The sequence below is a fragment of the Odocoileus virginianus genome, chromosome 7, assembly GCF_023699985.2.
Source record: "Odocoileus virginianus isolate 20LAN1187 ecotype Illinois chromosome 7, Ovbor_1.2, whole genome shotgun sequence".
Taxonomy (NCBI): domain Eukaryota; kingdom Metazoa; phylum Chordata; class Mammalia; order Artiodactyla; family Cervidae; genus Odocoileus; species Odocoileus virginianus.
The window spans coordinates 58,978,723-59,004,169 of record NC_069680.1 but is presented as its reverse complement, the minus strand read 5'-3'; the positions used below and the strand labels follow the sequence as shown (position 1 = coordinate 59,004,169).

Sequence of the window (25,447 nt, the reverse complement as noted above, 5' to 3'; positions counted from 1 at the left end):
GACAGAACTGAAATCTTAATAGAAAAAGAATGCTGTCTCAAGAACCGAGGAGTTGGTTATCTGAGAGCCCCTTACTGAAAAGGTGACTGAATAAGAAGCAGTTGGCTACAAAGACCCAGTCAGAGAAACCAGTGTCTAGCAAGATTTCAGTTGTTCAAAATAATTAAGTGAAAGTAAGATAGGCCACGTGTTTGAATTCCTCAAATCATAGTTTATTTCCTGAAATTCCCAGTACATAATTTCTAGGAATTAAGGCAAGAGGACAATGCTACTTTTAAGCTCCAGTACCATGTGCAAAGTTTCCCAGAGAAATAACACTTGAGACCTCAGAGCAATACTGGCCAGGGGCTATATTAGGTTCTTCAGTTCCCTCAAAGCAACAACTTAAAAATAACCATAGTTTGTTCTTAAAAGAATTCTAGGTAGCTGCAACCTTTCAATGGAGTAGCAGTCTAATAGGAAGAGATTCTATACTGTGGCTATAGCAGCTAGGCTTTGAGAAACTAAACTGGATCGTTGTACCTAAAATCCCCAGCTTGCCCATTAGAAGTTAAACTCTAGAAACAGTAATGAACCATTAAGTTTTCACCATTTAAAAAAAAGCTTTATCAAAAAAAAAAAGCTTTATCATGCACCTTCACTCATTCTTCTCTTTGCTCTCAATATACATGTTTCCTTCTTGCATGTAGAAAATATTTTCAGTGGTTTTTTGACTCTTCAGCAATGCAAATCTCTGCCCCCTATTCCCCTAGTTCCTTCTTGGTAAATAATGTTAATTTTCCAATAGGAGGTGGAGTACATTATCATCAAGCACCATTTATCTAACCTTCTTACGCACGAAGAAAGTTATGGGGCCATGTTATACACCTGGAATTCCTTAAAGATACTTACTTTCTAGTAAAATACTTGTATTTACACATATACATTATTTTTAAAATCTATGAAGAATTCACTGAAGCATTATTAAATCACCTTTTATTGAGAAGCTAAAAATGTATCAAAATGCATATAACAATAGCTAATCTAAATACTATCTCCTATCAAATTATCACCATCCTCCAAATCTAGAGCATATGCAGGCATAAACTGTATTACTCACGGTTAAGTGTGAAACCTCGCTTAGAAACATTGCTATTAATTCTCAGAAGACATACACTAGAACCACAGGAGTAACTGGAAGGCAAGTGGCTGAGGAATACAGTTAGAAAACAAAGCTTTGAGTGCTCAAAGTGCTTCTCTAGAAACTATTGTATTCCCCATGGTATTTAGGAAGGGCACTATTAAGAATGAGTGTGAGTGACAGTTCCTCAATCATGCCTGACTCTTTGTAACCCCATGGACTGTAGCCTGCCAGGCTCCTCTGTTCATGGAATTCTCCAGGCAAGATTACTGGAGTGGGTTGCCATTTCCTTCTCCAGGGGATCTTCCTGACCCAGGGATCCTGCATTGCAGGAGAGTCTTTACCATATGAGCCACCAGGGAAGCCTACTATTAAGAGACATTTCTAAGTATAAAGACAGGTCAACTTAAAAAGTATCAGCAGATACATGCTTGACTTTATCTTATAATCTATTAATACATTAGAATATGTAATGAATCCATACACCTTTTCCAAAGGAATACCCAAGATGGAAGTAGCAATAAAGTTATAAATGACAGTCATCAATCAGATGAAATAATTTAAATGAAGCTTTTCTCTCTCGAAGAGATGGGGACTGGGCAAGTGGTCAAGAAGGAAATACAATGTGCTTTTAACTTTGTATGAAAAATAATGTTCAGTTCCACATTGCTGAACATAGTTCTGTTTTTGCCAAATAAATCCTCTACTTCAAGTTACTGTCCAAATGCTTTATTAAAACTCCGCTTCTGGCCTTTGTTTTGGAATCTGTTACTTTTGTTGCCACCTCCTGATCGCTGTCCTCTGAAGCTTCGACTTCTTTCCCGCTGTCCCCTGACACCTCGGTTGCCCTCACGCTGTCCCCTGAAGCCTCGACTGCCTTCCCGCTGTCCTCGGAAGTTGCGATACCCTTCCCGTGGACCTTCCAGCTCTGGTTGCTCCGTGGCCACAGAAAGCTGCCAGCGCCGTGAATCATGCCACTTTTCCTGTTGAGAGAAGGTACTGTTTTAACCTGCTGTGATTTCTACTGAATTTGGTTTTAAAAGGCATGAGAAAGACAATATTTTTACCCATTTTCTAAAGAAAAATCAGATTGATAACCTAAGTGCTTAAAAGGTCACTGGTCAAAAATAAAGTATCACTATGCGTACCCTCATCATTTATCCAATCTAGTAACTACAGGGTAGCCACAGCGTCAGGTAGTAAAACATAACTATACCATGTATAATCATATTTCTGACAGTACCGAATAACGATATAGCAATTTAAAATGTCTATATAAACCCCTTGTAAAATCCATGGAGAAAAAACCTGGGTATTGTTCACAATGTTGTAAACAAAAACAGGAAAACAGGAAAGCTCAATAAAGAAAAATACCAGTATAAAAAGAATAGCAGAAAAAGTAGTAAAATTTACTTCTTAATGGTCTTTTAGAGACTAGAGCTGTTGTTTCCCTATTATTCTGTGCTTTAAGTAACAAACATTTTACAGTTTAGATACACATTAACTTCAAAATCTAAGAGAAAAGAATACCTGTACTTCTGTTACTGATGCAGTAGGGATATCAAAGCAAACACCCTAGAAATCAAAACAAATGCAAGTTAATCCAGATTTTGACAAGAATTATAAAATGCTCATTAATCAATACTCCAAAAGACTAGGTAATTATGTAAAAGACAAACAAAAAGATCAAAAAAACCCATTTTAGAGAAACTTTAGACCAAGTCTAACACAATACATGCCCAAAGAACAAAAGCAAAGCCAGGGGTATTTATGAAAGGACTCAAGACTACCTAGAATTGACTACAGATCATTCTTGGCTATTACACTGTGCTAATCCTCATGGAGCAATCAGCTGCATTTTATAGCTGAGAAAACAAAGGTTTGATGAGGCTAACTCACTTGTCTTAGGTCCCACAGTGGGTAAGAGCAGTTTTAAAAACTTGGTAAGCATAGCTCTAAAATAAAACCTATGGTTTAAAACCATTAAAATACACTGCCTTCCTGTAATCAGGATGACCTAACTAAAAGCAGAAAAATAAATTATATTGTTCATTTTCTAGTTTCTATAATTCAAGCTCCAATGAAAAGTATTTAAAAATTAACTACTATACAGGACAGTATCTTTGTTAACAAGCAGTGCCATCATTTCCAATTAAGAAGTCCTCAATCCCTGGTCAAGGAACTAAGATCCCGTAAGCCACTGGACACAGTCAAAAAAAAAAAAAAAAAATAGAAGAAAAAAGTCCTCCTGTTTCTCAGTGTCCACAAAATAATCAAATTCCCCTCGTGACACAGACACTCCTCTCCCCTGGCTATCTTTAATTGCAAAATTTTGAGGAACATCCATTTCACCAACAATTTACCCAATTATAACCACAGATAGCATCAGGTACTGCTGGATTTTGCCATCTGTGGGAATCTTCATTCACATATTAACTAACCATTCAATACCAGGCACTCACTGCAGTACAGAGACATCTAGAACACAGTTTTGGCCCCTGAGTCGGCCATAGAGTTCCTGAGACTCAATCAGTAGGCAAGCACAGCAAGGCAAAATTTACAGGAAGAAACCCTAAGGATGCTGAAGTACACACAGAGGTGCCCCCAACTCTGCAATCTGGCCTGGGGAAGCTTCACAAAGACTTAAGGCTAAGCCGAGTCATAAAAGATACCATGGAGATAAGAAATACTATGTAAACAGTGGACTGTGCATACACTAGGATGAAAGAAAGCAAGATGTACTTGGCATTGTTGGACTGGAGGGTGCTGGTGGTGAGGAGATAGAAAGGAAGTTGCTAATGAGAACAGGAGCCAGCTAATGAAGAACCCCTATGTGAAAGCTGGGACTCTATCCCACAGATAATGTGCAGTTGCTTAAGAAGGTAAACAACACGGTCAGATAAGCAATGAGTTGAAGATAAACCTGATTTGGTTTACAAGGTCAGTAGTTCTCCAAGTATAGCCCAAGTGCTACTGGAACTCTGAGATCTTTGAGGCATTCTACCAAGTAAATATATTTTTATAATCCTACAATGTTCTCTGTCCTCTTCACTCTCTTAAGGGTAGAAGGTTTTCAAGACACTACATTATAGTTGATATTGTTGTCTGACGACTAACAGAACATATTCTTATGCTTTATTAGAATTTCAGTCTTAATTTCTAATACATAAATATCAATCGGTATAACCCACATAAACAAAAGCATTTTGGTGTCCCTAACAATTTATTAAGAATGTGAAAAGGTCATTAGAGCAAAATACTTGAGAATTGCTATGAGAGTCTATGCCATAACTGACAGCCGGAGTCAGAAGAATTAACACTAGGTTCAAAAGGCAAGATTTTAAATTTTTAACAATTTTGAATATTTCTGCATTAAGTTACTTAATAAACCCCATCTGGGTGGGGATGTCAGAGAAGTAGATGGATCTTCAAGTCTGGCACTTTATGCAGATAGTTCAGGCTAGATACACTTGGGGCAGTTGTCAATGACTAAGTGGCAACTGAGGGTCATGGAAAACACTGCCCAGAGAAGACTATCTACAGAATGAAAATATGCAGCATCCGGTAGAATAGGGAAAAGCTACCACACAGCGTTTCACGGCCAGCATGAAGCTACTGAACCAAGGTGAGGCTACAACAGAGGCCTCAGCCTTACCTGCTTTCCTTTGAGAAAGACCATTCCCTTCACTTTGGAATCAATATCCTCACCCAGCTGCTCTTTAAGTTCTTTCCAAGCATAACTAATGTTTGGCATTTCAATTGAGCACCGCAAGATCATGGTCACAAAGCCCTATGGAAAGAAAACAAAGTTAAAGTCTCAAAAACAAACTTAAGTGATATAAACACTTGTCCTCATGTTTCTAAAGTATTTATGAGAAAGTTCTTTCTGAAAACATACCCCTCTCACCCTGCCATTTTAGTACAAGTAAAACTGAGAAGCTCTGAGTAAGACTGGTGCATTGTGCTAGCTATGGTATCCAGATCATGATACTACACTTTTGTAAAATGTTACCGCTGCGGGAAACTGGCAAAGTGTACAAGGAATCTCTCTGTATTAACTCTTACAATTTCACTAGAACCTACAATTATCTCAAAAATTTCAACTTTAAAAAAAGAAAAGCATTACTTTTTAAGTTTCTAGGTATGCTGGCTAAAGGAATCATATGTGCTTACATTGTTTATATGACTGGATTTTTTTTAGGATTAAGAAAAATTGACATACGATGCACATACCATAAAATCTGGCATTTTTAAAGTATACAATTCTTTGGCCCATTTTTTGATTGGGCCATTTATTTTTCTGGAGTTGAGCTGGAGGAGCAGCCATTTCTCCAAGGAAGACATACAGATGGCTAACAAACACATGAAAAGATGCTCAACATCACTCATTATCAGAGAAATGCAAATCAAAACCACAATGAGGTACCATTATACACCAGTCAGGATGGCTGCTATCCAAAAGTCTACAAGCAATAAATGCTGGAGAGGGTGTGGAGAAAAGGGAACCCTCTTACACAGTTGGTGGGAATGCAAATTAGTACAGCCACTATGGAAAACAGTGTGGAGATTTCTTAAAAAGCTGGAAATGGAACTGCCATATGACCCAGCAATCCCACTTCTGGGCATACACACCAAGGAAACCAGATCTGAAAGAGACATGTGCACCCCAATGTTCATCGCAGCACTGTTTATAATAGCCAGGATATGGAAGCAACCTAGATGCCCATCAGCAGACGAATGGATGAGGAAGCTGTGGTACATATACACCATGGACTATTACTCAGCCATTAAAAAGAATTCATTTGAATCAGTTCTAATGAGATGGATGAAACTGGAGCCCATTATACAGAGCGAAGTAAGCCAGAAAGATAAAAACCATTACAGTATACTAACACATATATATGGAATTTAGAAAGATGGTAATGATAACTCTATATGCAAAACAGAAAAAGAGACTCAGATGTATAGAACAGACTTGTGGACTCTGGGAGAAGGCGAGGGTGGGATGTTTCAAGAGAACAGCATCGAAACATGTATATTATCTAGGGTGAAACAGATCACCAGCCCAGGTTGGGTGCATGAGTCAAGTGCTCAGGCCTGGTGCACTGGGAAGACCCAGAGGGATCGGGTGGAGAGGGAGGTGGGAGGAGGGACCGGGATGGGGAATACATGTAAATCCATGGCTAATTCATTTCAATGTATGACAAAAACTACTGCAATGATGTAATTAGCCTCCAACTAATAAAAATAAATGGAAAAAAATAGTAATAATAAAAAAAATAAAAAAATTTAAAAAAATAAAGTATACAATTCAGGGGGTTTTAGTATTTTCACAAGATCTACAATCATTACCGGTATTTAAAATTCCAGAATATGTCAGTATCCCTTTACCCCACCAAAACCCACATTGCCTTTAGCAATCACTGCCGTTGCCCTCCTCCAGTAAGACACTGCAACCAGTAACTTTCTGTCTCTATGGATTTGTTAATAAGTATCAACCTTCAATTCAAATTATAAAGTGTCAGAAATTTGACAGGAACCCCTACCGCTTCTGAGTTGATCAAGGAGCGCTGGTCTACCGACGTGGCACCGGAAATGTGGGCCAGGGCTGCTGCCAGGGCTTCCACAGCCCCCTTCTCCTCAATCAGCTTCTCAGCTGACTGCTTGAAGTGACCGATCGCAGTGGGAGGCACAGAGTCCAAGAGCCTGTGGTTTGATGGAAAGTAGATTTGTTAGGAAAAAGGATAGTCAAAGTGGACAGATTTCATTTTCAAGACAGCACAATCTTGAGATCCAAATCTCAATCTTTCAAACCAAATCTTACACATGTGTAACATCATTTTGATGTAGTGTATAAAATTATTACATTTCTGTAGCGATAAACCCACTCCTTTGATTGTGTCTACTTCTAATTTACCATCTAACCAAGAAAAATTTATCCAAGAAAATAATAAATAAGACAAGTATTAAGATGTTCATCACACTGTTACAGAACAAGTATAAATAATTTTACAATGTGCACCAATATGGACTGGCTAAGTAAACCATAAAACAGATACAATGACATGCCATACTGCTACTAAAAATGCATCAATAAATGACAAACTTTTACAATAAAGTATGTGTTACTTTTAGAATTAGAAAATACTACAGCTATTCTCATTCTGAAATAAAAGAACTCTCAAATCATGTTATATCAGACCTTTATGAGACTATACATTTGTTAGGAAATGACTATTATCTTGGTGATAAGAAATAAATGTCACATCTCAAAATTGAAAGAGACCACCCAAGACAAGGAGGAACAAGGCTACATGAAGCAGCTTCTTTTGGCAAAGCTGACGCTCTAGAGGCCTTCTCATGTACTGCTAGCATCTTGGTCTCTTTTCAACTTTCTGGCCATCTAACCCCAAATTTCCTTAACTGGAATCACAGGAAACCCTGTCTGCAGGATAAAGAAAAGCATGCCACACTAAAGTAAATTTGAAAAATGCTGAGTTAAATTCTTTTCATTTGCAAAACTTTCCTGAGCTATTAGTATGCTGATATTTAACATTTCTTCTGATCATGAACTCTTTTTTAAATTAAGTTTCTCACACATTTATAATAGTAACTATGAAAAACACTATAAAAATGTTGCTCAGACTCTGGTTCTTAAGCAGGGGATGTAGCTCACCACTTGGAAACATTTGAAAAATGACTGGGACCTTTTTGGTGCCACCTCACTCAACCTCAGGAATACACTGCACAGCCAGTGATGCTAAACAGCTAAGTATCTTTGCCAATCAAAAAAATGTGCAGAAGACCCAGACACTTCCCCAAAGACATATGCATAGCCAACCAGCACATGAAGAAATGCTCAACATCACTAATCATCAGAAAAATGGAAAAGAAAACTACAATGACCATCACCCCATAGCTGTCAGAATGGCTATTATCAAAAATATCACAAATAAATGTTGAAGAGGATGTAAAAAAAGGGAGTTCTTGCACACTGTTAATGGGAATGTAAATTGGTACAGCCACTATAAGCAACAGTATGGAGGTTCCTCCAAAAACTAAATTACCGTGTGATCTTACAATTGCACTCCTGAGTAAATATCCAAAGAAATTGAGACCACTAATTTGAAAAAATTTCATAGCAGCACTAGTCACAATTGCTAAGACATGGAAGCAACCTAAATGTCCATCAACCAATGAATGGATAAAGATGCGCTACATATACACAAGGGAATACTATTCAGTCATAAAAAAGAATTTGAGTATTGCTATTTCCAACAACATGGATGACCTAGAGATTATCATAATAAAAGAAATCAGAGGAAGACAAACATCATATGTTATGACTCATATGTGGAATCTAAAAAAATAATGCAGATGAAACTATCTACAAAAAGGAAACAGACTCACAAACTTATGGTTACTAAAGGGGAATAGTGGCGGGACAGAAGGGATAAATTAGGAGTCTAAAACTAATACAATACAGTAAATCAACTATAGTTCAACAAAAATTAAGTACTCTTCAATTTATAGGACAACTGCACACAATGAAGAATGGTCTTGCCCTTACGCAAGTAGCACCTCCAATGATAGTGTTAATCTAATCCTTACCATCCAGATATTTCCCATAACTTTTACCTACGCCATATCTAAGATATAGTATTTAAAATACCCAACACAACCAAACTATTAATATGGTTTCCTCTGGTAAACAGGATTGGGCACAATGTTCAGAAATGAGAATTTTTATTTTATACAATTTTACTCAGCACAGTCTATTTTTTTAACAAGCAGGTTATAAATTTTTTAAAACACTAAATAGAATACATTTTAATCTAAATTTCATTAATGCACAAAAACATGTAATAAATAGAGCAAGCATAAAACAAACCACAGCAGTGGTAGAGAACATACCTGATGGCATCTTTGCTAGAAGCTTTTATTATCTCTGTTGCAGAAGGAACACCTATTCGTTTAAATTTAATTCCCTACAAGGAAATGAACCATAATTTAATGTACAACATCGCCATCAATTATTTCTATTGAGACCAGCAGTCCCCCAATTTTCTAATACTTACCAAACAAATTTGGTAAATATTTAAAGCAAACCTTTTATCTTAGAAAGGTTTTTAGATTTACAGAAAAGTTGCAAAGACAGTACACAGAGTTCCTGTCTACCTGCACCTATTACTTTGGTACAGTTGTCAGAGCTAAGAAACCAACATTACTATTAACCGAACCCCACGTTTCACTCAAATTTCACTAGTTTTTCTAACATCCTTTCTTTTGTTGATATCTGACCAAGGACACCACATTACATTTAGTTAACAATGTCTTCTTAGTGTTCTCTGATCTGTGACAATTTGTCTTTCCTGTTTCTCATGACCTTGACAGTTTTAAGGTGTGCTAGTCAGTATTTTGTAGAATGTCCCTCAATTTGAGAATATCAGTATTTCATTCACCTATCACAGGAGAAAGTATAAAATTCTTCTGCAAGGAAAAGTGCCTTCTTTCTCATTTTAAGTTTCTCCTTTAAAAAAAGGATAAAAAGTTTCTCCTTTTGACAGTCTCGTCTTTTACAGTTTTCAAGCAATTCTCCAAACTTCACGTAACCCCCTAAACCTACACTGAAAATATTTCTGATGTATTCATTGTGTGTGCATCACTGTCTGAAAACTGCCTTTCAAACATCTCAGTAAGAAAAGACCCCTTCTCATCATAAATATTAAGACAAAACCACTGCTTTCAAATGCAAAGTTATTCAAAAAGGCTTTAAATCATAGGAGAATACATAAAACATATTTAACAACAAGCTTTTACTCATGGCCACATGATTAGAAATAAAACTTAAATAAATAAAGTTAATAAAAACCAAATAAAGAGACAAAGACTGACTTTGGAACTCAACATTAGCTGCATGAAGGCTAAGAAAACAGTTTTACCGCTTTCTGCTCCACTTGGACTAACTGGTATTCTTCTTTGTGCTGGTAAAAGCAGATGCAAACCCCGGTTCTCCCAGCTCTACCTGTTCGCCCAGAACGATGAATGTAGGATTCAACATCCTATGGAAGTAAAATATGTCAATGATACTGAACCATGAAGAAAAGTAGTCCTGAGCGCCTATGCAGAGCCAAGCGTGGTGGTGACAGACCTGGACCAAGAGGGGATAGTGCGAGGGAGGAGGCACCTAAGCATTCCAAGTTTAAGAACTGAAAAAACTTTAAAACCTCTAGAACGGTGGTCTGTCCCTATGCAGTGGGTAAATCTGCAAAAAGTATTGCTTTTTTAAAAAAGCATTATTTTATTTAACCCACTATATCCAAAAGTTTGCCATTTCAGTATGCTATTTCCACAAAACATGTTATCAATGAGATATTACACATTCTTTTCCCACAAGTCTTTCACAACTACTCTGCGTAATAGAAAGTTCACATTTTTAAAAATCCAATGTCTGTTTCATACTGACAGCACACACAAGTCAATTAAGACCAGTTGCATCTCAAGTACTGAACAGCTCCACGTGCCTGGGGTGCTCATGCTAGATAGCGCAGGTATACAGGCTTCCTTAAATAATGTCTATGTTACACACTTATGGGACATCCTGTGTAAGAAATGGTGACTTTGCAGTAATGTATTTCTCCATCACTGTAAACATTAATCCTAAGGGATTTGCCAAATTTGGGGGTAATGGGGTCTTCATGCTTGAAGTGATGGGAACAAGCTTCTTCAGACCAACTTTTAAGTAAGCGTCCACACCATATAAACTGTTCATCAAAGACCTCTTTGGGAAGTTCCCATCACCCAAGCAGTTTTAACCAGAGGTTGTTAACTACAGGCCTTTCTCGCTTCTCTATTCTCTAGCTCTCAAGTTTATCTACCCTACCACACACCATCTAAGCCTTACCAACTTCAAAGTCCAGTTCAAAATTGCACTACCCCCATCCAGCAACCTTTCAGGACAATGCTCTGACCAAAAACTATCTTTCCAACCTCTGCCCACTCACGACACTGTCAGTTCTGAGAGGTGGGGACATATGACAAGTTCATTTAAATCACCCTTAGCAACCTAACACCCCAAAGAAAGCTATCACTAATCATCTGAAAAGAAGCAATACAACTTTCAATTTGTTTTAGCGTCCAAAAGAAACAATAAAATAAAAGCTAAGTGTAGCTTTGCACAGTAGAAGTATCGTAGCCAATGAAGTTTATCCGAGGTGAATTACTAATGGGGGGGGGGGGGAATCTAACTGTAAAACCCTTACCTTTGGCGGAGAACTTTGAACAACCAGATCGACCTCAGGGATGTCTAACCCACGTGCAGCAACATTGGTCGCAACCAAAACTCCAAAATCACCATTTCTAAAACCCTTCAGGGTGATTTCCCTTTGCTTCTGGGGAATGTCTCCATGCAACGACTGGGCATCCTGCCAAAGAAACAAGCTCACTTAAGAATACCAGATCAAACAATGCAAGTACTTTTATTTTTTTTTTTAATTAATTTATTTATTTGGTTGTGTTGAGTCTTGGTTGAGGCATCTGGGATCTAGTTCCCTGACCAGGGATCAAACCTGGGCCCCCTGCACTGGGAACGCAGAGTCTTAGCCACTGAACCACCAGGGAAGTCTCCTGCAGGTACTTTTAAAATCATCAATTAAAAATAAAATTAAATAAATAAATTAAAATCATCAATTAGAAAAAAAAATCATCAATTAGGACTATAAAGACATTCACATTTTGGTGACACCTCTGCTAAAAATAATACAAAGAGGAAAATATGCCTTCCATGGACAAGCCTCAAATTTTCAATGGTGGTCATTAAATCAACTGTATTCCACTATTTGTTGTCATTCAGTCACTAAGTCGTGTCCGACTCTTTGCAACCCCATGAACTGTAGCATGCCAGGCTTCCCTGTCCTTTACTATTCAACTATACCAAATATGAGTAATCAAATATTTGTCAGGGTAACCTTGGGTCTGAGTCACGCTTTCTTCATCTGTGAGATAAGATGGGCAAATCGGATGAACTCTAAGATGTATACTCTATTAATTAAAAGATGCTGTCTCCTTATGGGAAGAGAAGGTAAAGACCAACCTGTCTTATAGCCACATTCTGTGACAACTCCTGAGCTTCCTTCTTCGTTTCACAAAATATGATAGTGCGCCCTTGAAAACCACTGTACACTCGGATAACGTCTCCAATAACTGCTGCCCTCTGAGTCCAGTGGCACTTGATAGCCAAATGCTTAAGAAAGAGGGAAAAAAGATTATTCAGTAAAGCCTCGTGAGAATCTAAAATCATCTGCCCAACTCTAATGATACTAAAAGCAACTGTTTAAGCCTGACTAGAGAAAACTTCTACCACCACTGTTTAGAGGGGAAAAAAAACTTAAACAACTAAAGCAGAGAGCCTTTCCTCTTTCACCAAAGAGTACCCGGCTTCTTTATCCATTTTCTGACCTAACCCGGAAAATGTACGAACAGAAATGCTGTTCCTAAATTCCCACAAGAAACCAAATAACAGACAGCAGGAAAGCCTCTGTGTGTTCTGTTCTTTCATCCACTTAAACATGCAATCAGTAGTCAGTTTCCATACAGGTCTGTTGCTTGGATGCAATAAATTCCACTAGGTACCGGACCCTAAGAAAAAAACAGCTTCAACACCAACACTAGGATTCTGTTGCCCTCTAATGTATAAACTCAAGGTGTAATGTCACTCCACTTACTAACTTATATAGATTTAAGTTCCAAAAGATTCTTCAATCAGGCAACCAGATGATGAAATTTAGAAAATACAGATACCAATATACCACTCAATTAGAAACATAACTTTACTTGACTTTTCACATAGATTTAGTACATATCTGGAAAAGGAGTTTGTATTTGCAGTCTAAATATGATCAGACAGGGAAAAACATTATATATTATTTGCAACTAATGCCAGCAACTGAATGAATCATTTACCTCTACAGTTATCGCCGTTTTCTGTGTCTTTTTACCAATTAGGTCCACTTGTTCATATGTAGATTTCATGTATTTCTTAGCAACATTAAACACCCAATAAGGGCAAGTTGCAGAAAAAAGCAATGTTTGAGGATTGTCTTCTGAATCTTTGAGGGGAAAAAAAAAGTATGAATAATTCAAAATAGCCTACACAAACAGAATTCCACCTCACCCAATTTTTCCAGGGTCCATCCAACATTCTACAAGAAAAACACTTTTGATACCAAGCCAGGCATTGAGGACATAAAAATTAGACACCAAGGTTCCCAGTGGGCAAAGAAAAATTACCTTAATTATTTAAGTAAAGGATTCTTGAAATACCCGAGAACTTAGTTATTTTGCTTTCTAACCATTGGCCCTTACAAACCACGAGGAAAATCTGTCCTTTCTAATGAGACCTACTAAGTGGTTAACACCAATTAAACAGGTCCAATAACCAACGAATTTGAATCACTAAATAACCTGTAATCAACACAACAGATTCTGTACTCATCTATTTTCCCAAGCATTTCCTCAACATTTGGAGGCTAGAATTCTAATTTATTCATTTTTTGAGGTCAGACACTAAAAGTAACTCCCCAACCTCAATTTTTTTAAGTTTGCTCTTAGAATACCACTGCATTTTCCTATATTTCAAGTGGCAGCATAACTGACAGAGCCCTTCTGAGAGCAACCTGACAGTGTATATTGAGGAACATGAACTATTTATACCTTTCAAATCAGATCTCCTTTGTGGGAATCTATCAAGAACTAATTTTGAATATTGTTGTTTGAAGTAAGCTGTCTACATAAAAATATCTGTAAGCAGATTTATATTATGCAAAAATTAAAATACATAGACAGATTATCATGGCACAAATAGTTCATGGAGTTTTACATGTACAGTATGATTACAGTTAACACACACACAATAGCACAAATCAGGAATAAACCAAAAACAAAGTATACCAACCTGGCTTCTCTTATTTTCCCAAATTTTCCCTATTATTATGCGCAAATCATGGAAATTTCCTGCCAACTTCCTAAGGCTTCATTTAATTTTCAGAAGACTACTTAATCACTACCCTTCCTCCAATCCCTTATGCCAGTTCTTGAATGTGGAATTTACCTTTCTTGTATGCTACACATAAAATCTCTTCCACTTGATCAGCAAAGCCCATATCCAACATCTGATCAACTTCATCCAGGACAACATGCTTAAGTTTGGTGAGATCTAGCTTGCCATTCTGCAGGTGGTCTTTGATACGACCTGGTGTCCCAACCAGGATATCGATCCCATTTTTCATGCGTTCAACTGTAAAGAACACCAATGATGAGATATGCTTGATTTTTAAGTCCTTTTATTAATCTGGAACACCAATTTGATATATTTTTATTCCAAAATATTTATTAACTACAAGTATTAATACAAGGTACTATGCCAAGTATTTTAGAGACACTCGAAGCACTCCTTGACCTACAGGGGAAATATGTAAGAAATGACAGTCCAAAGACTTCCCTTGCAATCAGTGGTTAAGACTCCATACTCCCAGTGCAGGGGGGCATGGGTTCAATCCTTGGTGGGGGAACTGAAGATCCCACATACCAAACAGTGTTAGTGAGATGGAAAAAAATAGAGTGGTAGTCCAGTGTACTACATGACCTAACAAAAAAAAATGCACCAATGAGGGATGGTAGCACCAGGAAAGAGATTATTTCCTTTACTGGTGGAGGGTGTCAATATTTCACAAAGTGAAAATAAGTATCTTAAAAAATAGTAGCTTCCTATAGGCAAGAATGCCAGGAGAAATATCAATAACCTCAGATATACAGATGACACCACACTTACGGCAGAAAACGAAAAGGAACTAAAGAGTCTCTTGATGAAGGTTTAAGAGGAAAGTAAAGAAGCTGGCTTAAAACTCAACGTTCAAAAAACTAACATCACAGCATCCGGTCCCATCATTTCATGGCAAATAGATGAGGAAACCATGGAAACAGTAACACTTTTTCTTGGGCTCTAAAATCACTGCAGATGGCGACTTAAAAGAAGCTTGCTCCTTGGAAAAAAAGCTACAACAAACCTAGACAGTACATTAAAAAACAGATATTACTTTGCTGACAAAGGTCCGACTAGTCAAAGCTATGGCTTTTCCAGTAGTCATGTATGGATGTGAGAGCTGGACCATAAAGAAGGCTGAGCACCAAAGAATTGATGTTTTTGAACTGTGGTGTTAGAGAAGACTCTTGAGAGTCCCTTGGACTGCAAGGAGATCAAATGAGTCAATCCTATATGAAGTCAATCCTGAATATTCATCTGATCCTGAAGCTCCAATACTTTGACCACCTGTCACAAAGAGCCAACTCACTCAAAAAGACCCTGATGCTGGGAAAGGCTGAAGGCAGAAGAAGGGGACAACAGAGGATAAGATGGCTGGATGGCACCACCAACTCGATGGACATGAGTTTGAGCAAGCTCCAGGAGACGGTAAAGGACAGGGAAGCCTGGCATGCTGCAGTCCATGGGTCGCAAAGAGTCAGACACGACTGAGCGACTGAACAACAGCATAGGCAAGCAGGTATAGGAAGATGGGCAAGTATTACAGGATAGATGGGCAAGTATTACAACAAAGTGCAGAGATGTTCAGAAAAGTGAGGTTCAATGTAACTGGGGTGAGATGGTAATGATACAACTTTTTTCTATCCTTTTTTTGAAAATTAATTTTTACTGCTGTGTAGTTGATTCACAGTGCTGTGTTAGTTCCAGGTGCACCGCCAAGTGTCCCCTGTGCTATACAGCAGGTTCTTATTAGTTATCTAGATGTAACTTTCCATCGTTACTGTAGTTGAGGAATCTACTGCTAGGTACTCGACATACTTACCCAATTTCATCCTCACAGCACTGCAGGGTGAGTTTAGCAATCCTACATGAATAAACTAAAGTGCAGAAAAATCAAGCAACTTAAACTAAAAAATCACTCAGGTACTCTGTAAGCAGAGGTTAGAGGCAAACCCATGCCGTTCTGATGCCAAAGCCAAAAAGAGATAATCACAAGCCTTGTGTGCCAATACTAAGTCTTCTTTTGTCATTTTCTATATTATTTGTAAATTTTTATTTTATATTGGAGCAAGCTGCCACTGCCCAGCATCCTGAGAGAGTATCATACTGCATTTCACTAGCCCAGGAAAAGACAGAAATTCAAAGTATAGTTGCTACTGACTATGTATCACTTTTGTACCACTGTAAAGTCAAGAATTCTTAAGTCAACTCATCTTAACTCAGGGACCTTAAGTAGCTGTCAGGGACCTTAAGTAGCTCTTTGGCTACATGAGTATCATATCGGTAGGGTAAATTCCTACAAAGTAGAATTACTGAGCAAAAGGGTATATGTATTTCAATTTAAGGAGGTGGTTTAATTCTCTAGTAGTAAAGAATATGCCTGTTTTCTCATTCAAGGAATTATCAAACTATCTTTTATCCTTTGATAGTCTAACAGGTAAAATACTCATTATAATTTTAATTCACATCTCTAACTGTGAATCAAACTGAATTTTATTTCATATATTACAATGCGCTTTCTTATAATGTGAAATATTAATGCTCTGTTTCATCTTTAATCTTTTCCTTATTGATATACATATTAAGGGCTTCTCTGGTGGCTCAGCAGTAAAGGATCTACCTGCCAATGCAGGAGATCCATCTGCCAATGGATTCCATCTCTGTGTTGGGAAGATCACCTGGAGAAGGAAATGGCAACCTGCTCCAGTATTCTTGCCTGAAAAACCCCATGGACAGAGGAGACTGGTGGGCTATAGTCCACAAGGTCACAGAGAGTCAGACACAACTTAGCAACTGAACAACAGCTGATTTACAATGTCATTTTAGTATCAGGTAGATAGCAATGTGATTCAGTTATACATATACATATATCTATTCTTTTTCAGATTCTTTCCATATACAGATTATCACAGAGTACTGAGTTTCCTGTACTATACTGGAGCACCTTATTATGTTTTATATACAGAAGCGTGCAGATGTTAACACCAACCTCCTAACTTATTTCCCACCCACCACCCCTGCCACCTTTCCCTTTTGATAACATAAGTTTGTTTTCTTCCTTTTCGGGTTCCAGGGGATGAAGACTGGAGGTGGAGTGGGCTGTGTGGCTTGCAGGATCTTAGTTTCCTGATCAGGGACCAACCAACTGGGTCCCGGCATTGAAAGCACTGAGTCCCGATCACTGGACCACCAGGGACTTCACAAATATGAGTTTGTTTTCTGAGAGTCTGTTTCTGTTTTGTAAATACGTTCACTAGTTTCATTTTTTTAGATTGCATATATAAGTGATACCATATATTTGTCTTTCTCTGCCTGAGTTATTTAGTATGATAATCTCTAGCTTCATCCATCCTGCTGCAACTGACATTATTTCATTCTTTTTATGGCTGAGTAGTATTCCATCGTATATATGACCATATCTTTACTCATTCATCTGTCCAATATGAAGACTTTCAAAATCTTTAAGTTGCTTCCTGAATTATGTATCTTGACCTACAAAATAAAGTTTCTAGGTCTTAAAATTGGGAAATAATGGAATATTATAGGAGGGGATACAAATGGCTCTTGGCACCAGAGAAAAGAAAGGCTGTCTACGGTAAAAAGAAGCAAAGACCCAAGGTCTTTGACAGATAAAAATAATAACCTTGAGTTCTGACTTTCTAGTTCCTGGACTCTGTCCTCTTAGGCTCAGTAAGGCATTACTGCAGCCTTTAGGTAAACATAGATAAATAATAACAAAAGTCCTAAGATCCATATACAGATCTGACACATCATCATGAAGGACCATGTGCCTGACCATCTTTAAAAAATAATGGCAAAAGAGAGAGTTCCCTGGTGGTCTAGTGGTTAGGATTAAGCACTTTCACTGCCATGGCCCAGGGTCAATCCCTAGTTGGGGAACTGACATCCTGCAAGCCACACAACATGACCAAAAAATAAAAGAAGAGAAAAAAAAAGACAAAAGAAAACCACAATAAATGACTAAATCAGGTAGGAAAAGATAGATGTCAGAAGTCAGAAGAAGTTCAATCAGGTCACCTTAAAAGTAGATGGCATTTTCCTTTCCTCACTTGTGGATTAACTTACTTTGTCCTCCATAGGGAGTTCCACCATAAAAACAAGCTACTGCCAGCTTTTTTGTGATGTCACTGAAGTCTCTGCTTACTTGACTTGCCAACTCCCTTGTGGGTGCAAGAACCAGTACCTGAAAAGAAAAACTAATAATGGAATCCAAAGTATTATGCAATAAGTGTTTAATAAATTTCTAATGCACCAGGAGGTTCAACTCATCCTAAAAATTACTTTCAAAGTATCTATAATAATACCTACAATAACACACAACAGATTTCTAAAACCAACAGGTAGAGCCTAGATTTAAATTCAGGTAGCCAGGATACAAAATATATAGTCTGAAATCTCCACACTGCAGTGAGATGGAAGTAGAATGGAAGTCAGAAGAGTAAGAGCAGACCAATATGGTGAAGGGCTTTGATTCATAACAGGAAACACAACACACAACCACAACAGATCCTCAAATAGGGTAACAGCATGAAAACAAATGTGATTTAAGAACAACCTCATACATCCATTCAACAGGTATTTACTGAACATCCATTAGGTACCAGGCACTATTACAGGTGCTAGAATAATTTATTGTTACAGCTGCTGAAATTGCAGACAAATAACAGTAAACAAATCAATGAATGAAGACAGGATATGGATACTGGAGAGCCCGTGAATGAGGTGAGGCCAAAAAGCCAGGTACAACAACCCAAAGCCAAGGTGACAACGCAGGCATTGCAGGGAGGTCAAGGCTTGGCAAATGCCAAGTTCTTCAGAGATGAGCTCAACAAGCATCCTGATCAGAGGCTTGGCCTCTTCACATCTAATACTCCTTCCTATCCAGGCATCTCTATTAAAAATGCTTTCCCCATTTCAGGCAAAAATGGAGACACTTGACCAAATCCTTGAGTCCCAGGGACATCTAAGAGTCTTAAAGAAATATATAGGGATTAATAATAGAGGTGAGCATTACCATGGAACAAATTACAATATTTAAATACATAAGATTTGCGGTCAACAGCCTTAGAAGAATTATCCTGATTTATACCTTCAGATAAAGATCTCTAGTAAAAAAGATCTTAAGAAAAAGGCCTTAAGAACTCAAAACGAAACAAAGGGATATATAAGCGATGTCCAAGCAATGTCTCCTTCTTGTGTGGACTTGGAACCTGTAAACTCTAAAGACTGTGTTAAAGATACTTACCTGAGGGGCACGCCCTCTCTTCCGGTCTTGCAGTTCTCCAAGAAGTTTCTCAACCAAAGGGATAGCAAAGGAGAATGTCTTTCCAGTTCCTGTCCGTGCCTGTGCAATCAAATCCTTCCCACTATAGACATGGTGAAACGTCTTTGCTTGTATAGGAAACAGGAAGGTCACCCCACGGGCTGTGAACAAATGAGCCATGTTACCTGGCTGTGCAGTTCTTAAAGCCCCAGCCATACTGGAGGATGAAAGCATAGTCAGGCTTCTGATCCTGCAGAATTCTACATTCTGGTCACATCTATAAAGTCAAGTTTAAATATATTCTGGCAATGAAGAATCTTCTTGACCAAAAAATATCAATAAACTTTAAAGCACTAAAGTACACTAAATACTTATTATCTTAAGAGATGAAGCCCCTTGTCACGAAATCTCATCCACAGGCCAATATAAGCTCAAAAATCAGGGTTTCGCTGTCTTGACTGCACCACACCTGATTCAGAAAACATGTAAGTTGAGCATCTGTGACTTCCTACTTGGTTCACAGGCACAATACTAACATGAGTCAGGCTAGTATCATTAACCTAGAGATGCCTCAAGAAGTGCAAGAGGGTAAAAAAGAAAATACCAACATGGCATCAACTATTCAATTGCACCAGTACTATCAGTCATTATACCTCTAAATATACATAATGTATTTTCTGTTTTTTTGAATATACTATATTGAATACATTTTAATCATTTGTTCAAGAGGCAGTAAAGGCCATCACTAGTTTAGTCCTTTACCAAATATACAGACCTACTTCATTATATGGCTGCATAGATCATCCTCTAATAAGAACATGTCCCAGTTTATCTCAACAAAATCAGTAGAGTGCTTCCAAATAACGTGTTCTAACATTATACAATATTTCCAAGAATATTACCTTTAAGAAGTTTAATAGTTTCTTCAGATATGGGAAAATTAGAGAAAGCTCCTTCTTTTTGCTCCACAGTCATTTCCTATCAAATAAAGGGCCACAGAAAGAAATCAGTAACTTTACCCCTACGGGTTAAATACAGAAAGCCTTCTAAGAAATTATCCTAAAACATTTAAAAAGACACAAACACTCTGGTAAGTAAATCAAGATCTGAAAAGGATAAAGATGATAGTAATCTATAAAACCCTAACAGAAGAAAATTTTGTGGCAAATATATACAGCACCGATATACCACATACGGCTAGTGAAAGTAGATTCAGTCTCAACTAAGAAATTTTCCAGTTATTCCAAATCAACAATACACTGGTGAACAGGTTATTAACCACTTCCCATAGCAACATCTTTCAGACATATATCCACAGAAAAGAAGGGATAAGCATTTATGACAAATGATTACACTGGCACTATGTGAATGTGCCAAAATCTGAATGTCCAACAACTGAATAATTAAGTGAATTTCTAAACATCTATATGATGGATTACATAACCACTCAAAATACTTAATATTTAAAAGTAAGGAAAATGCCTATATAAAAATATAGGCAATTGGCTTCCCTGGTGGCTTAGTGGTAAACAATCCACTTGCCAAAGCAGGACACATAAATTCAATACCCAGTCAGGAAAGATCCCACCTGCCACGGAGCAACTAAACCCACCCACCACAACTATTGAGCCTGTGCTCTAGAGCCTGGGAGCTGCAACTACTGAGCCCAAGTGCCATAACTACTAAAACCAGCGAGCCTTAAAGCCCATGCTCCCCAATAAGAGAAGCCACCACAATGAGAAGCCCAGGTATGCCATCCAAGAGTAGTCCATGGAGCAACAAAGACTCAGCACAGTCATATATAAATAAAAATATTTAAAAAATAAAAATATAGGTAAGCTAGGAAAAGGCAAGATACAATATTGATAAAATTATAATCTGACAAAAAAAATAGCTGTATATGTATTTTATAATCAGGAAAAAATTTTAAATGTTGATTACAACCCTACGGCAAAGAGAAATTTACTAGATTTGGCATTTTTCTTTGATGACCGAGCTTCTGAAAAAACAGTATTAGCTTCCAAAGGGACATTTAAGCATCGTATTCAACTCAAGTTAGTTAATGACCTAAAGAAAAAGACTTGTACAATCAAGCAAGCACCTTTCAGTGGTTCCACTTAATAATGATTTACTAGGTGAAACCCTCAGAGGGATGCTGGAGCACATATGCTAACTATATACCTCCTGTTGATTTCTGACTTGAAAATAAGCAGATCAAGTGTGGTGAGAAGACATTCTCTAAACTTAAACCTTGCTTAGTTGCAAAGGAGGCATTCTGACACTGCAGTTTTTATTTATTTATTTATTTATTTATTTATTTTTACCTGGCATGCTGCAGTCCTGCAGTCCATGGAGTCTACAGAGTCGACAGGACTGAACTGAACTAGCTGCTGTAATATGTATATAAAAAACAACACATAACCTCTATGTTTAATAGTTACTAGCTTGAGGGAGCAGTGTATTCCTTATTGAGGAGAACTTGTTCAGTAATGTTTACTTTTTGCGAGCTCACAGACTGTAGCCTACTATGCTCTTCCTTCCATCCATGGGGTTTAACCAAGCAAGAGTACTGGAGTGGGGTGCTATTTCCTTCTCCAAAGAAACTCTCCGAGGGTTTCTTACACTGCACGAATACTGTGTCACCGGGGAAACCCCACGCTACCTTAGAAGACAGTTCTATTATTCAAACCATAGTTGCCAGGGGAAAGCGCACACGCAGTCCCCCACTACCACAAATTATGCAGTCAAGTTTCCCACATTTGAGGAAATTGCAGAGGTCAACACACCCGCAGTGCAATGGGTGAGCCTCGCTCTGGGAAAACCACCTTCGTGATCACAGTACCTCCCCTGCCAGGTAAGTATTGACACTGCAGTTTTTAAAATACTCACCCTGCACCTCAGCGCTATGAAGTGCTGACATATCCAATTTCCTCTCATTATTAAATAATGTGTAACAATTATATACTTATTTACCTGAATCAACATCAAAAGATACATTCTACATATTAAAACGCAACTTTACCTGCTCTAACTCACTGTTTCCTTCACTGGCAGCTTCCCTGGAGTTGGAGTCAGGTCCAGAGTCAGGAAATCCATTCTTGAGGTTGGGGCTTTTCTCTTGAATTTCTCCATTTGTTTCTTTTTCTTTCTTAATCTTTTTGGGCTTAGGTGCACCCAATTCTTCTTCAGAAGGCTCTTCATTTTTTAAAACTTTTTTGGTTTTAGGAGAAACAACTGTCTTTTCACAGGGCTCCTTTGATTTTTTCAAACTTTTAGTTTTAGGAGAAATAATCTCATCTAGAGATGGCTCCTCTTTCTTTTTTGCCTTTTTAGATTTAGGAGAATCCACGTCAACCTCAGAAGTCTCTTTCTTTTTAACCTTTTTAGCTTTGGAAGAAATCATTTCTTCCTTTTCTTCTACTGCCTCTTCAGTCTTACTAGATTTTGGCTTCTCTTTTTTACCTTTCTAAAAAATAAAGACAATGCAAAAGCTGAGCAAAGCACTGATAGTTGCATAATACATTAATTATGCATTATTTCAAGATCACATCATTATAAAAAATACAATTTGGAGGCATTTTTCAACATGTGTACTTGCACTGAGGCAAAAATCAAACAGTATGTTTTTTAATACTGTTTCTTGGCTAACATGGAGAGAATAATATACCAATAACTTCATTAGCTTGTAAGAGAATGCTTCTTGGTAACTATTCAATTGTACAAGCTGTACAGTCCAATTTTTACAAGGGACTTGGAATGGCTCACAGGATTCTCCAACATGTTCTAAACCACAAACTACAGGAAGTGATCAAGAACAATTTAACTTAACTTGATTAAGTTAATATGACCATGTCATATTGTCATATATGTCCACAGATAGATGATATTAAGCAGATTTCTTTCTCTGCTTGAAGCCCTCTACAGGTAAAAAAGAGATTCATAATCTCTGCCTTGCTTTTCTCACAAATGCAAAGAAATTGACATACAGACACTTTAGGAACCAAAAAGTTGTAAAAACCCAAACTATCACCTCATGCATAAAAAAGATATACCTAACTTAAAGGGAAAAACAGAAAAATCACAAGAAAATGGAACAAGGGAAACCTCAAAACCAAACTAGATTACAGTTCCTACTTGAAATGTCTGACCACCTCCAACTTTCCATATTTCTGAAAACTTGGTATTAGTGAAAATGTGTTTTACCTTCTGTTAAAACCTCTGTGGCAGAGCCTCAGGCCAAGGCAAGAAATATGGGGACTATTTCATTGAGCTGAAATCTGCCTCCATAAAACTTCAGGTCTGGCCTCTGCTCTTAAATCGTGGATGAATGGTAATCTCTCTCATATGACCTATCCTTCAGACATCTGAAAACCAATCTGGTCCACTCCATCTTGAGGCTTCAATTCTATCATCCCTTTGTTCCACCAATGAGGGTGGATTTTCAGTCCCTGTGAACTGCTTTGGAATGCAGTGGAGTTTGCAGGTTATATGCTTTCTAACTTCAGCATCCCACAACTGAATAGGCTGGCCAATGCAAGACTAGGAAACCAGGCCTACTTCCTCCCCTTGGGGACAAGTCTCTGCTACCTCCGCTTCCTACAACGCTGGAAAACTCTCCCGTTAAAAAGACTCAGAAACAGCAGGAAAGAAATTCTAAGTCATGAACAACACAAGTTCCTAGGGACAATCTTTGTTCTCTGTGACCTTACCTCAGAACAGAGAATCAGTCACAAGTTAAATCGCTTTCTAAGGAAGTAACAGCAAGGAAGCAGACAGCTATCGAGGTAACTTAAGACTACCGCACACTGCTGGCCTATATAAAAAAAAAAAAAAAAAAATACGGTGTGCAGTTAGCACAACACGTCTACATTTCCACGGGAAATCTGGCCAACAAATATTAAGAGGAACTGAACTACTTTTTCGTCTAAGGGCCGCTTTCCGGAAAACTGTATTCCCACCACTAGAGTAAAAAATGTCACGACGGACACTACCCACGTGTGCAAGATGGGTTTCTGACTGCGCCACTTCAGGAGGAAGTGCTGGTCCCTCTTTTGATTTACAATTCCCTCCACGCACTCTCACGCCGGGAGGTCCGAGTCTGGGCCAAGATGTGGGGCCTAACGGTGACCGGGTGCCGGACGTCCAGACTCTGGGACCACGTGGGACACCGGCCGGCTCACTAGTTCACATCTGCCCGGACTTCTCGGCAACGCGCACACCGCCCATGGAGAGCACCGATCATTCCCAAAACCCACTGGTCGAAACCCACGCGGGTCTCCGGCCGGGCAGGGTCCGCGCCGCTCGCCTTGTTCCCCGGCCCGGGCTTCTACTCTTAGCGCCCGGCCTCTCGTCCTGCCTGGTCCCAAGTCCCTCGGCCCTCAGTGGTACCTTCTCATTTTGTTTTCGCGGCATCTCCACTTCTGCCACGGCTACGTCTGACTCCAAATCCGCGTCACTACGAAGTTTCCCCGGCATCACTCAGCACAAGCTGTGTAGGGCGACCAGTCTCGTCTACCGCGTGGAGAGGGAAAGAAAACGCTGCCTCTACAGCCCACCCAGCTTTCGTCACTTCCTGTAGTAAAGCGGAAGCGGAAGATACTGGGAGGCGAGGGCGTCGGTGGTAGTACCAAAGTAGCTTCTTCTCACATCCGGGGGACTCTGTGAATTAACTGCTTACGGCGCCTGAACTAGAAGTCATCTATAGAAGGGTAGGAATCACAAAGGTTGATTTTATTCTTGTTCAAACACTGCACAGATTCTCGCTAGCCCTGGCCTGATAAATGAAGATTTGAAGTTGCTTCCGAGTGGCGCCTCTTCAGTGCTTTGTATTAGATTGCTCGCGTTTGTAAGGTCCTTTCACGCGCAGACGAGCGAGATGTGTAATCATCTTGTGGAAACGTCGACCCAGACTCACAAGCCTGGATAAGAACTAGATGTCAAGCGGGTCTGGTCATGCATTCATGCGTGCGCTCAACATATATCCGCTGAGCGTTCACCGTGTCAG

At 38.6% G+C, this 25,447-nt stretch overlaps 1 protein-coding gene and 1 non-coding gene across 3 annotated transcripts; both read right to left on the bottom strand.

The window, feature by feature from the left end:
- Window positions 1–190: 190 nt before the first annotated feature.
- DDX21 (DExD-box helicase 21) lies at window positions 191–25,037 on the bottom strand. Of its 2 annotated transcripts, XM_070470751.1 has the most exons (16): window positions 24,832–24,920; window positions 24,153–24,256; window positions 22,466–22,909; window positions 20,346–20,421; window positions 19,426–19,604; window positions 18,246–18,363; window positions 14,229–14,414; window positions 13,082–13,227; window positions 12,213–12,362; window positions 11,383–11,544; window positions 10,063–10,182; window positions 9,035–9,108; window positions 6,667–6,826; window positions 4,776–4,910; window positions 2,651–2,695; window positions 191–2,103 (listed from the first exon to the last, which is right to left on the bottom strand). In XM_070470751.1, exons 3-16 carry the CDS (start codon window positions 22,844–22,846, stop codon window positions 1,834–1,836), a joined length of 2,202 nt encoding a protein of 733 aa, XP_070326852.1. In that variant the 5' UTR covers window positions 22,847–22,909; window positions 24,153–24,256; window positions 24,832–24,920; the 3' UTR covers window positions 191–1,833. The 2 variants fall into 2 exon arrangements, with proteins under 2 accessions (XP_070326852.1, XP_020725515.2); XM_020869856.2 differs by lacking the exon at window positions 24,153–24,256 and having other exon boundaries at window positions 24,832–25,037.
- Window positions 22,142–22,305, bottom strand: LOC139036137 (U1 spliceosomal RNA). Its single transcript, XR_011488873.1, has one exon. It is a non-coding gene; the product is annotated as a U1 spliceosomal RNA (small nuclear RNA).
- Window positions 25,038–25,447: the final 410 nt, after the last annotated feature.